The sequence below is a fragment of the Amblyomma maculatum genome, chromosome 2 (genome assembly GCF_055883805.1).
Source record: "Amblyomma maculatum isolate TAMU_Amacu chromosome 2, ASM5588380v1, whole genome shotgun sequence".
Taxonomy (NCBI): Eukaryota; Metazoa; Arthropoda; class Arachnida; order Ixodida; family Ixodidae; genus Amblyomma; species Amblyomma maculatum.
This window is the reverse complement of record NC_139345.1, coordinates 116,596,310-116,608,780: the sequence shown is the minus strand read 5'-3', so window position 1 is coordinate 116,608,780 and position 12,471 is coordinate 116,596,310. Positions and strand designations below refer to the sequence as shown.

Genomic DNA, 12,471 nt, shown 5'->3' with positions numbered 1-12,471 from the left:
TTTCAAGCGCTACCAGACCCTAGGGACAATGATCTCTGCAAACACTGTGGGGCGAGAGGGACCCTCGACCACATAATTTGGGAGTGCCCACAATCCCCAAGGATAGGACAAAATATTACAAGTAGAGAAGCCTGGGATGCCCTGCTGCGAAGCGCGGACCCTGCGATCCAGCACCGCACCGTCCACCTGGCGGAAGAGGTCGCGACAAGCCAAGGGCTACCTGCCAGCCTCTAATCCGCGGGCGCACGACTCCCCGTCTTCCCCGGCAAGCGTGCCGGGGGCGGGGAAGAGGACGCCCATTTCCGATGGAATTAAAAGTTGTACAACCAACCAACCAACTACTATTGCAAAGATTCTTCGAAGACATCCCCCCCCCCCTTCTGTCCCTTAGCGTATTTTAGCGAATCTGAGCACCCCCTAGCTTCTTTTCTCAAATCTCTCTAAAAACATTTCGTACGAATTAAGCACTCCATTTTTAGTAAGGGAGAGCGCGTATCTAAAGCCGTCAAAGCTCTTGCTCACTGTGTTGTCGAGCCGGAGCTGGAAAAGTCCCTGGTTGACGTGGCGTCATACCCGGCCTCATGTGGTGGCACAGAACGCCGAGTAATATTGAGGCACCCTACCGAGAACTGGCCGAAAGTGAACCCGATAGCTTTATCAGTACGTTGTCAAGTGGGCCCGGTGTAGGCGGAGCTTAGCAGGTTTCTCGGCCATCGCAGGCGAGTGTTTCTTGGTTTGGTGTCAATTGTTTGAGAACCGGCATTAAAGTCGGAACGCGTTTGTAGAGAGCTGGCAACAACTGGAACCCTATGTTAACTGTAGTCACGTGTACGGAATATGCTGTCACATTTGACCGCCAAATATTTTTCTCCTTCACCCGTCTAGTCGAGGTATCGCAACGTGGAGGAAGGGAGATGTGGACGGGCGCTTTTGAGATTTTACGTACCTACGCACTTTTCACAACCCAACTCCCCTCCCAATTCTGGCCATCAGATCGTGAAACAAATGGATGCTTAGAAGCGAGTAAATATAGCATGTAAAAGAGCACATTTTCTAAAACTCCAAACTCATTTTAACTACATTTTCAAGGTAAAGTGCTACTTTCCAAGATATCACAGATTCCTTCTCGACAAGCAGTCATTGGAGAAGTGAAATTTCATGCTGAATTAAAGTAACTTCCTTCTAAACCGCCCATCATGCTTCAAAATTACACAGAATCAGGCTGCACAAACTAATAATTCTGAACAAACGCACTGTAAATTTAAATTTTGCCGATTTAAGAAGCCGCTGAAAATGCATTTCTCGCGAAAGCATACAGTGTTTAATAATAACGCAGGTTTTGCAGTAGCTGTCAAACAGCCAGACTAATTTCTTAGCCGACACGTCCTCTAAGTAGGATGTGAAGCAATCTGCGCGCAAAAGCAGCCTCCTGGAGCAATCGCTCAAAACCCCATTGTTTGAGAAAATGAGCACTTCTCAATCTACAAAAGTGCTTGCGGTTCAAGCAGCTGACAACAGGACGAAACCTTGCAGCTGACGAAACCTTGTCAGCCACATGGCTTCTCCAGCCTCGCCAAGAAAGCTCTAAGCAGAGCGCGTTGTTCATTTATTGCGTCCTAGGAAGTGTTGTTGCCACGAAATATGGCCGTGCCTACAACGCGACGGCCCCTGAAGCAATAGGCCGCCATCGCCAGCGTGGCTCCGACCACCAGGCTGAACAGGAAGACCACCAATGGACGCCAGCACAGCGGAGAACGCACGAGCGCCAGCATTTCTGTGCGCATTCGCTCGGAGTCGCGGCTGCTTCTGCGCCTACTTCGAAAGCCGACGGTGACGACGTCTCCGCCATCACCTGCTCCATGGCTGGCCGGTGCGCCTTGCCGCGGTGGTGTGTCCGTGGCCTGCGAATACGGAAACGGCGAGCTCTTCACAGCCCGCAAATGCGCTTCTCCTGAGGGTCTCAGGGAAGGCTTAGGTAAATTTGTAAAAATAGTTGGCTCAAAACAAGAAAATAATGATTTGCGGGGACGAACTCCCTGCCGCGGCGGGCACAACATGCTGAAAACATGCCCTAATTACTCAGCTAATGAACTAAAATCCACTAATTAATCTTTCACTTAACGCAGTTGGATGATTCGTGCCCCTATGTAGTCCGAAGCCGAGCAAAAGACGGTGCCAATCTGTTTAGAAACGAAGGAGGACTCATTCTTTTGAGTCCTGTGGCTCAAGGAAGTTCGACACTTTCTTTTTTTTTTTTTTCGTACGGGACGGAAACTGAGCGGAGAGACGTGCAGAGAGCTTGGTACAGAAGCGACGTCTGGTGATGACGTGATGGAGTAACAACGGCGCCAAATTCGAACTACCTGCTCTAATGTGACGTGTCATACACTTCATTTCGTTTCGTCGCTCTTACAAATAACGCCAACGCAGCGGAAAATGACTGATCTTTCCCTTGCAACAAACTGCGCGGAAAAAGAATGCACAGCCCTAGTCAAAAGCATGCAGCCCAAAAGAGGTTTGCCTTAATAGATTAGCGGGGCACCCTAGCATATCTGGTAGTCCAAAGTTAGGGAAGAATGAGGACACGAGGCCTTTTTGCTTCCGAGAGAATATAATTGTGGAGAATCCAAAACTGGGCGCGCTGCAGAACTCGGAAGCAAACCCCTTGGGCTGGAAAATTTTGATGTGGGATGTACTCGACGTGGTGCAATAACACTGGTAGACCAAACTGAGCGCCGTAGCCATTGGTCACGTCATCACCGCATGTCGGTTCTGTACCCCGCCTTCTGCCCTTCTCTGCGGTCTGTCTCGGTTTCTTACGAAAAAGGTGTCGGAATCCTTTGCGCTGCAGGGCTTCAAAATATGAGTTTTTTGTTTTGTTTTTTCGTTTCAAAAACTGATGTGGCATCGTCATGCTCACGCCTTCTAACTCCCTATTGTAGAACTAACCACCCAACTGCAAAAATCAGAAGTTAAGCAGCGAGTTCTAATTAATTATGTTGAGAATTAGGAGAGCTTTGCAGTATATTATTCCCACCGCCGCAGAAAATGTGTTCATGCCAATATTTTTTTTTTCCTATTTTGAACTGATTATTTTTTTAAATTGCCTAAATGCTTCCCGAGAGCGTCCTCTATAATCACCCAACACCGCCAATATCTCCAGGAATGATTTGTGAGTGCCAAACTGGAGCACCAAGCAAAAGTCAGACTTTAATACCTAAACAGAACTAGAACATCAGAGCTTTAAAAAGATTTCTCTCCTCGGTTCCTGGCTTAAGTTCGTTCACCTTTGATGTTCAGCCTAATTTACGATGCACGCTGTAGGCACGGTATAAGTAGCAGTTCTTATACGCTGGCAATGGGCTAGCTGGCCCACCACTGAGCCAACATTGGAATTCCACGAGGACACTCGACACAAAGTAAAAGATGAACGATAGCCCGCACAAAAGAGACCGGCTTTTCCAGCCAAGTGGGTCCCAAGCGAAGTGCTCGACAGTATGTTTCGCTTAATTAAAAAGGTAAATTGCAGTGCTTGTTGTGACAGGTACAGTCGTGCGCAAAAGTGCACAGACCACGCAAACCACTTCGATTACTGCTTTTCTGTGTAAAAATGTACGTCTTACGAAAGTGCTTGCGCAATCAAGCAAGCATATATTACTTTTTTATTATTTTTTTTTATTTCGCTCCCTTAAAGGTACGGATCGCTGCTATTCTATTCGAGCGCTACTGGATACCTCACGCATACCCACAAGCATGCTACGCAAAGCGTAGTCAAAGAAAAGGAAGCCTTAGTACTCTGTCGCAACTTAGTGGCCGACACAGTGACGGACTTACGAGCAAATCGCTGCAGTACAGCACAGGCTGGACGACCCGCTGAGATGATGCTGCCTGGCGACGCATGGCAGACGGGACGTCGGTAGGCGCGACGTCATCACTGGGTGTCGCCTCTTGATCGTGTGGCTGCGGCGAGGACATGGCGGGATCCATTGCAGGTTACCGGTCGTAGGCGTCAATGCAAGCCTCAACGGTCTTCTTCCTCTTCTCCGCTTTAACGCTCTTATGGTTACAGGTCTGTGCCTAGATGTTTCCAACAGGAATATTGTCTTGCGTGAAAGAGAACTTGTATAATAATAACGCTAAATAGAGAGCTAGAAACTTGCTGGACATTGAGAGTTACGCACTCTAAATGGCACGGTAGAATGCTACTAGACCCAGCAGCAGTATCTGGTGCGGTTTCTGGACTAACGGCAGACTAGCAAAAGTATGAATACAGATTTACATAACAATTCTAATGTGTAATATACATAGCAACAGAGTTAAGTTCACGTAGGACCCTCTGGCACTCAGCTATCCGTCATCCGCCTGGAGTGTGTCGTTATTGTTGCTATCGTTGGCAAAATAGCGCATATTACGCACAACACTGGGAGATTGGCCAAAAACTGCGTTATAGCTAGGATTCTCTACTAATATTTACGTGATCAAAAATAAAATGTGTTGAGGGGAAGAGGACTGAACTGCCTTTACTACTTTGTCAGCCTGGCTTTTTTTCTGGAACTTATTCACCGAAAGTACTAAAAGTATACATTCAGCGACCGGTGTTGAGCATTTCTGGGTAAACATAAAACAAAATGAGAGAAACCATCATCATCATCATCACCACCAGCCGGACTATACCCACTGCAAGGCGAAGGCCTCTCCCCTACACGTTCAATTAACCTAGTCCTGTGCTAGCTGCATCCACTTCACCCCTGAGAACTTATTTACCTCATTCACCCGCCTAATACATTCTGTTCCCCCCTGCTACGCGTTCCTTCCCCTGGAACCTAATTTGTTACCTTAAGCGACCATCGGTTGTCATTTCTTCGCACTACATGGCTTGCCTATGTCTATTTCTTCGTCTTGATTTCTTCTAGAATATTACAAACTCGAGTTATTTCTCTGACCCACTCTGCACGCTTTCTATCCCTTACCGTTACACCTACCATTTTGCGCTCCATAGCCCACTGGGTTGTCCTAAACTAAAGTAGAACTCTCTTGGTTAGCCTCCACGTTTCAGCCCCATAGGTGAGTACAGGCAAGATGCAACTGTTGTATACTTTACTCTTGAGCGATACCGGTAAGCTGCTAGTCATAGTCTTGCTAGAGAAACGAGGCCAATTAAAGACCCATGATAGAAGCAGGAGGAGAACAGAGAAATGCGGACGAATACTAAAGGTAGGGCACAGTGTTTTCAATCTCGCGCTTCTGTTTGTTATAGATATAATATATCTACCTGCAGTGTTCAGAGAATGAAGTATTCAGAGACTTGGAATGGGAGCAGTTAGGGAGAAGGGTAGATGGAAAATACCTCAGTAATCTGCGATTTGCTGATGACATTGCCTTGCTAAGCAACTCGGGGGATGAACTGCAAATAATGATTGATGACCTAGACAGGAAAAGTTGAAAGGTAGGCTTGAAAATCAATATGCAGAAGACTAAGGTAATGTTCAACAGCCTAGGGAAGGAACAGCAGTTTACGTTAGGTAGCAAAGCACTGGAAGTAGTAGGCGAATATGCCTACTTAGGACAGGTAGTAACCGCAGATCCGGACCATGAAAAGGAAATAACAAGAAGAATAAGATTGTGATGGAGCGCATTTGGCGAGAACTCGCAGATTATGTCTAGCAGCTTACCGGCATCGCTCAAGAGGAAAGTATACAACAGTTTCAACTTACCTGTACTCACATATGGGGCTGAAACGAGCCTAACCAAGAGAGTTCTACTTAAGTTGAGGACAACCCAGAGGGCTATGGAACGCAAAATGGTAGGGGTAACATTAAGAGATATGAAGCGTGCAGAGTGGGTCAGAGAAATAACTCAAGTTACCGACATTCTATAGTGGAAATAAGGAACAAGAAATGGGCATGGGAAGGACATGTAGTGCGAAGAGAGGATAACCGATGGTCGCTTAAGGTATTAAACTGGATTCCAAGGGAAGGAAAGCGTAGAAGGGGCCGGCAGAAAGTTAGATGGGCGGATGAGGTTAAGAAGTTCGCAAAGGTCAAGTGGATGCAGCAAGCACAGAACCGGGTTAAGTGGAGAAATATGGGAGAGGCCTTCGCCCTGCAGTGGGTATAGTCAGGCTGATGATGATGATGATGATGTCAACCTGCGCAGCTACTTTCCATGTCACCAAATAGCGTAGTGATTCTCCCCCTTTGTTTAGAGATATCCCGCTTTGTCCTAGGGGATGTAAGTCCAATGATGCTGCAACTTAAAAACGAACAGACCTTCATCGGTGCATCGCACTTGGTTACAAGGCAGTCGGTTATGGGCCGCACGAAAAATGAAATAGGACAATGGTTTGTTCTATTCCTGTATTCACGAATGTTACAGTGATGACCAGATGGTTCTTTTAGATAAATAGCGTGCTTAGTTAAAACCACACTTCATTATACATTCGAAATAGCAATTTTAAGCGATGTTTTCTTCGGTAAATAGGGAACGTTTCTCATTTCATGTCACTTTTCGTGTTTGTTATCCTACTTGATCAATCAAAGTCGAAAGTTCAAAACACAGAACTTATACGTCCTCTGTATGTGTTATAATCTGTGTGCGTGTGAACTATGAGTCCATGACAAGTCAAACTAATGCAATATACGCAATTTTTTTCCGAATAAAAGGTGAGGAATTCAGATTCCTTTGAATAAAATTTCGCGCTTTGACGGCCTTTGCAACTGCGGTATTCTCATGAGCATCATGCCGTCACAGAGGGGCTCATTACTCTAGAATTGGTCAAATCGGTCATTTCTGCTCTTCAGGGTGAGAAGTCTAACCGCGTGAATGGTCTACGTTCTGAATTTTGTGAAACATTCATGATTTCACGTTAACGCATGCACGTTGAAAACTTCCAAAAGGCTCCGTCCGATACCTTTATATGTAACGTAGATTACATTATACCTGCAAACGTTACTTCTTGACGGCTGTACCTTCTAGTATAATATATATTAGGGTCGCACCATACGCGTGCAGTCAAAAGCGATAGTAATCTCAGACAGCCAATTGAGAGGTCTTGTCGCCAATAATAAAATGACCCGCTTGCTTCCCAATGACGTCTGATAACCACGAAGACGCCACTCAACAGCAGCGGCCAACTTGAGCAGAGAAATGGATGCAGATGAAAACTTGATAATTGGTCCTTATGAAACGCGATCACAGATTGTGGTTTTAATGACTGCTAGCAATTGTCTGCTTAATAAACAGGATTACATAAATCCACCGCGGCTGACAGTATGCATTCGTGAAGATTGTTTTTTTCTCTTTCAAGCATTATGTTTTCAGGATCTTTGCGTAAGCCCGGAATTGTAGCCAGGAATGAGACAATGCTGTTTAAGGCATTCAGTAAATGTTTATTCAATCTCGAAAATTGACGCATCTATGTATATAATTATGCGTACTTACGGACACGCAGCACTGATCTTGACTACGACCGTGACACAATGGACGGGCAGCGTGAGCTAGACGTTTACTGCATCGTAGGGCAAGTCGTTGTCGCGAAACACCGCCTTGCCTCTTGCACGAGGTCTTCTGAAGCCGGAGGCCGCCATCACAAGTGTGACCCCAACCACCAGGCTGAAGAGGAAGCTCATAGCATATAGTTATGTATTGTGGGGAATGGTTGTGTTATGATATGTGTATGGGGGTATCTTATAGTTATATTATGGTACGGTTATGGAATAGTATATGAAACGATTAGCAGTATGTTATGGTATGCTATGGAATTATATGATAAGATTTTTTGTGTACGGGTGTAGTATGGTATGCTATGAAATGCTACGGTATATAGTGTGGCTATGGCATCATGATATCGCGTAATATGATGCGGTTATAGTATAGCATGCTATGGTAAGGCATACGGGCTTTAATGCGCCAAAGCTATGTATTGGCAATGGGAGACGCCGGAAGGCAGGGTTGTTCATTATGACCGCTAGCTGACATCGCACAGCACATGGTCATTGACACCAAACAAATCAGACTTACCTGAGACGTAGAAGTGAAGCTACCCACTGCTAAGGTTACTATAGAAGCTCTGTTAAAAGCATACATGCTGGTATACCTAGTGATGTCACCCGCTTTCGTTTTGTGCGCTCTGAAAAGTCTAGGTCAATCTTTTTGACGAGTTTTTGTTACCATTCTTATATTCCTACATTGTTACCTTCATTGAGAAATTAATAAACTTAATTTTTTTTAATTGCGTCTACATCGAAACATATAATTTGCTGGCTCCATATCAATTATACCCGCTCTGTATAGGCAAACAACTTTAGAAAAAAAACTGTCTGTCAGGTACACTGCATCTCTCAGTCAGAAAGGTGGCAGTGAAAATCGAAAAAATAACGCCGAAAATATACCGGAAACACTTAACTCGGCAACATTCAAAAATGCAAACATGCGCACGGAATATTAAGTACACACCAATACTTTCGGAAGCAATATTAACACTTCTTTAGTGCCACATTTCCTTCTACCGCCTAAAATTAGTTTGAGATCACTGCGGTAACCTGCAGTGGCGAAATGAGAAATCCTTATCACTAATTCCTCATCACCAATTTAATTATCATTAATACCGATATGCCCCGCCGGGGTGGTGCAGTGGTAAGACGCCCGACTACTGTCCGGAGTTCCCGGGTTCGAACCCGACCACGGCGGCTGCGTTTCGATGGAGGCGAAACGAAGTGGCGTCCGTGTGCTGTGCGATGTCAGCGCACGTTAAAGATTCCCAGGTGGTCGAAATTACTCCGTAGCCCTCCACTACGGCTCCCCCTTCTCTCTTTCCACTTTCACTCCCTCCTTCATTCCTTCCCTTACGGCGCGGTTCAGGTGTCCACATAGCAAGTGTGACAGATACTGCGCCTTCCCCTTCCTGTGAACCAATTATATATATATTAATGCCGATATCACTATTTCCTCGCCACTCTTATCTCTATCACTAACTTCCTTAACCCAAAGCGTGGTGCGGTGGTTAAGGAAGCTTTTATCGGTGGTTCCGATAAAAGCGAAAAGCAAGGCGCCAGTGTGCGGTGCGATCTCGGTGGTCTTTAAAAAACCTCAGGTGATCAAAATTTCCGGAGCAATCCACTATGACGTCTTCGTAGCCAGAACCGCTTTTGGGCGATAAACTCCACAAGAATAGATTATTTATCAGTAATTTCATTGTCGCCTGTTTGCTATTTAACATCATTATCAATATATTTCCTATTTAATTTCACAATGACTCATTTCCTTCTCGCTAGTCGTCTCATTACTACGCATGTTTTCATTTTCTTTCGTGGGCGCATTTTGTCCTCAGCTTCAGGAGGCACAACATAGCCGGAATGCATGCGAACCTGATTTTCGCAGGGGATAGCATTGATTCTCTAGAGGGAGATGGCAGGTCTTATTCATCATAAAACCAGGCATAAGAAAACACAGGAGAAGAGAAGAGCAGAACAACTGAAATTTTATTGAATGAAAGAAGCAAATAAAGTCTCGCGCAGAGATGCGTGCGCACAAAACAACCAAAGCATTTAATGGCAGAAAAACAAATGAAGATCATCGTTGTTCTACTGAATCTAAACAACAACAATTTCCTTATGGTAAAGGTTAACCTGCGGTTTTAGCCACATGCGTGGCTTAGCATTTTCGATATTGATGCCTCAACTATTTCAGACAGATCTCTATCCATAAACCACTCAAGTGTCGCGGCAATCAGGCATCTAAAAACACAGGTCGTCCCTCGATTTCCATTTACAAGGCTCACAATGCAATACGATATTACAGGTCGCCCTGTCCACTTAGGAGTTTGCTCAGTCAGGCGCGTATTTAGATATCTGATTGTCTCCCCGTAGAAGTTTCGTCCGCAAGGCAGCGGAACTCAATAAAGCCATATTCTTTTTTTAAATGTATTTAATTTGCTTTGTGTGCACTGAAGACGATTTTCTGCAGTTTTAAGCATCCTGCTTTTAACGGGGGCGCAGGGCCTCCTACTTTGGCCTTAGCTGTGAAGACAGCAGCAAAATTACACTTTGCCGCGACTTTCTTGAGTGGGTGCTATATATTGTGGAGGTACCGCAGCCACCTTTTTACGCCGCGCCACCACATCATCATCGTATAGTGAGTTCATTTTCCTCAAGCGAGCCGAAACACGATCTGACAGGAGGGCGAGACGGGAAATTAGAAACCCAGCTGTCATTATATAGCTTAGAAATCTGCTCTGGGAAAGCGTCGTCAACATGGTGACGACATCAGTTGCGTAAAGCACGCGATTGCAACCCGTGATGTAACCCAAAATACGTGGTCGTCTCCGAAGCACGAGTTCAAATCAGTAAAATCTAAATAGTTCGCTTAAGAAATTCTCACGTTGAAGGACATGCTTTGACCGCGCACCTTGAAGATCATAAACATATTGTGCAAACTTAACTGAGCCCTCCTCCTCCACACAAATTAGTCAACATGTTGAAATGCTTCTAGCCAATGTTTTCCAAATAGGGCTGTAATAGTAGCTTATCCAGTTGAGAGAAAAATGCCACTGGGCAAAGGTGCGACATGGGACCACTACATACGCCTGATTTCTGGACATAAATACCACTCTGCCAACTGACAAAAATGGAGTTGAGCTGAAAGCGACAACAGCTGCGCGAATCTAGCAAAGAACACGTGCTTCATGGCTCAGGCCACATGGTCGACCGTCTATGGAAACCAGGCCAATGTCCGTTTTCTGCTATGAACGCAGAGAACAGAAACAGCAGTGCGGACGCGAGTGCGCCTCAGAGCGTTCGACTGATACAGATTAGGTCACTTTCACGTCATGCGTACCAGCGTTCCTCTGTATAGCCTCCTCCTCCGCTTTCCATTTCCCGTTGACAAGCCCTTGCGCATGCTCTTTTCACCAAGCCGAAGCGCCGCCTGCGACTTTGTCTACAAGAGGTATATACAACAGCGAGTGGCGGACGAGGGCACGGAGTAGTTTTACTAAGGCCTTCGATAACGTCTGAACGTGTTGCCACTTATGTAGTCAATGTATAAAGGGCAACAATGATGGCGTGAATGACGTTTGTTTTGGAAGTACCAGATGTTTAGGCAGTTTTAGAAGAGATGCTCATTAGCATGCATTTCATGAAACAAACGTGTAGACAAACATGGCAGCAGTTTAGCGATACTTAAATGCAAGTTTTTAATGATAAAGCAAAAATTGCATTCGTAATAGGCTTAATTCGATCTGCTCGGCCTAAATAAGCCTAATAAAGCTTAATTGGGATAAGGAAAGTGTAATTACGGCCAGTGTGTTTTCCTTGTTCCTTGCGATTGTTCCTTGTTCTGCTTGCTTTTTAGAATTTGTATTGGTGTATACATCCTACTCCCCGCTGTTCCTAGTTTGTATTATGCATGTGACGAAGTGTCTGCATCATTGTATTTCATTTCTTGGACCCATAACTAGCCTATGGCTACTGGTCCAAACAGTGTTGGACACATCTTTATTGTATTTTCAAGAAAAATAAAGAAAGGAAAAAAAAAGAAAGAAAGACAGAATCGTGCTACCATAATGTGGCCTTATATACATCATTACATTTAGCTTTGCCCATTTTAGTTAAGCCTAACACGTTCAGCTAAGATCACTGAGGCACCAATACACCAATGCGTGTTAAGACACATTTGTGTCACAATACCTAATCTGTGACTAACGCAGGCTTATTTAGTGTCAGTTATGTCTAGTTAGATTTAGCGTTGACCTTGATTATGGTACTCATAGTCGTCATGCTTAATAACATTAAGTCAGTATAGCCACCTATAGCAAAGCTAGGTTGCTGTCATAGCAACAATTCGTTAGGGGGACAGAACCCCGAAACCACTGAAATATATCTTACTAGAGTAAAAGTGCTTTCGCACTACACGTTGCCACGTGTATACCTAAAGGCGTTATCACATGAGGCCACCTATCGGATGCATCACGAAAACTCTACCTCGGGGAAACATAGTCGCGCTCTCAAATGCTCGGAGTAGAAGAACCCTTGCTACGTGGTTACTACATGAAACTCCTATGATCGTTGCCGAGAAAGTATATCAAGAATACTTGATTTGCATGCTTGACACGTCATCATAACGAGATCAACAAACCATGTACGACACTTCGTAAGATGCCAAGTTTTTCTCGGAGACGATGTTCAATTGCATCGACAGTAGCAGCACGTTATGAGCACCTGAAATCAACTTTCGGGAAGCCATCATTATCGTAGTTACACAAATGCAAACATTATGCAACACAGGCGTCAAAAGATACGACTAATTAACTGCAAAACAATGAGCTTAATAAAATAACAAATAATACAAAACGTAACAACTAGCGGCTTTATATCCGCGCATCAAGTAAAGGAGCGAAAACTCATCATCATCATCAGCCTGACTATACCCACTGCAGGGCGAGAAGGCCTTTCCCATATTCCTCCAATTAACCCG

At 44.8% G+C, this 12,471-nt stretch overlaps 1 protein-coding gene across 1 annotated transcript; it reads right to left on the bottom strand.

Moving 5' to 3' along the window:
• Positions 1-1,600: 1,600 nt before the first annotated feature.
• Positions 1,601-4,013, bottom strand: LOC146199650 (uncharacterized). The gene is made up of 2 exons (XM_084592794.1): positions 3,835-4,013; positions 1,601-1,901 (listed from the first exon to the last, which is right to left on the bottom strand). Exons 1-2 carry the CDS (start codon positions 3,985-3,987, stop codon positions 1,617-1,619), a joined length of 438 nt encoding a protein of 145 aa, XP_084448920.1. The 5' UTR covers positions 3,988-4,013; the 3' UTR covers positions 1,601-1,616.
• Between the last annotated feature and the right edge of the window lie 8,458 nt (positions 4,014-12,471).

Excerpts from the sequence above, each read along its gene's own strand:
- LOC146199650 (XM_084592794.1), bottom strand. The coding sequence starts at position 3,987 with ATGGATCCCGCCATGTCCTCGCCGCAGCCACACGATCAAGAGGCGACA. Across the intron at positions 1,902-3,834 it reads TGTACTGCAGCGATTTGCTC|GCCACGGACACACCACCGCG; the intron begins GTAAGTCCGTCA and ends CCGTATTCGCAG.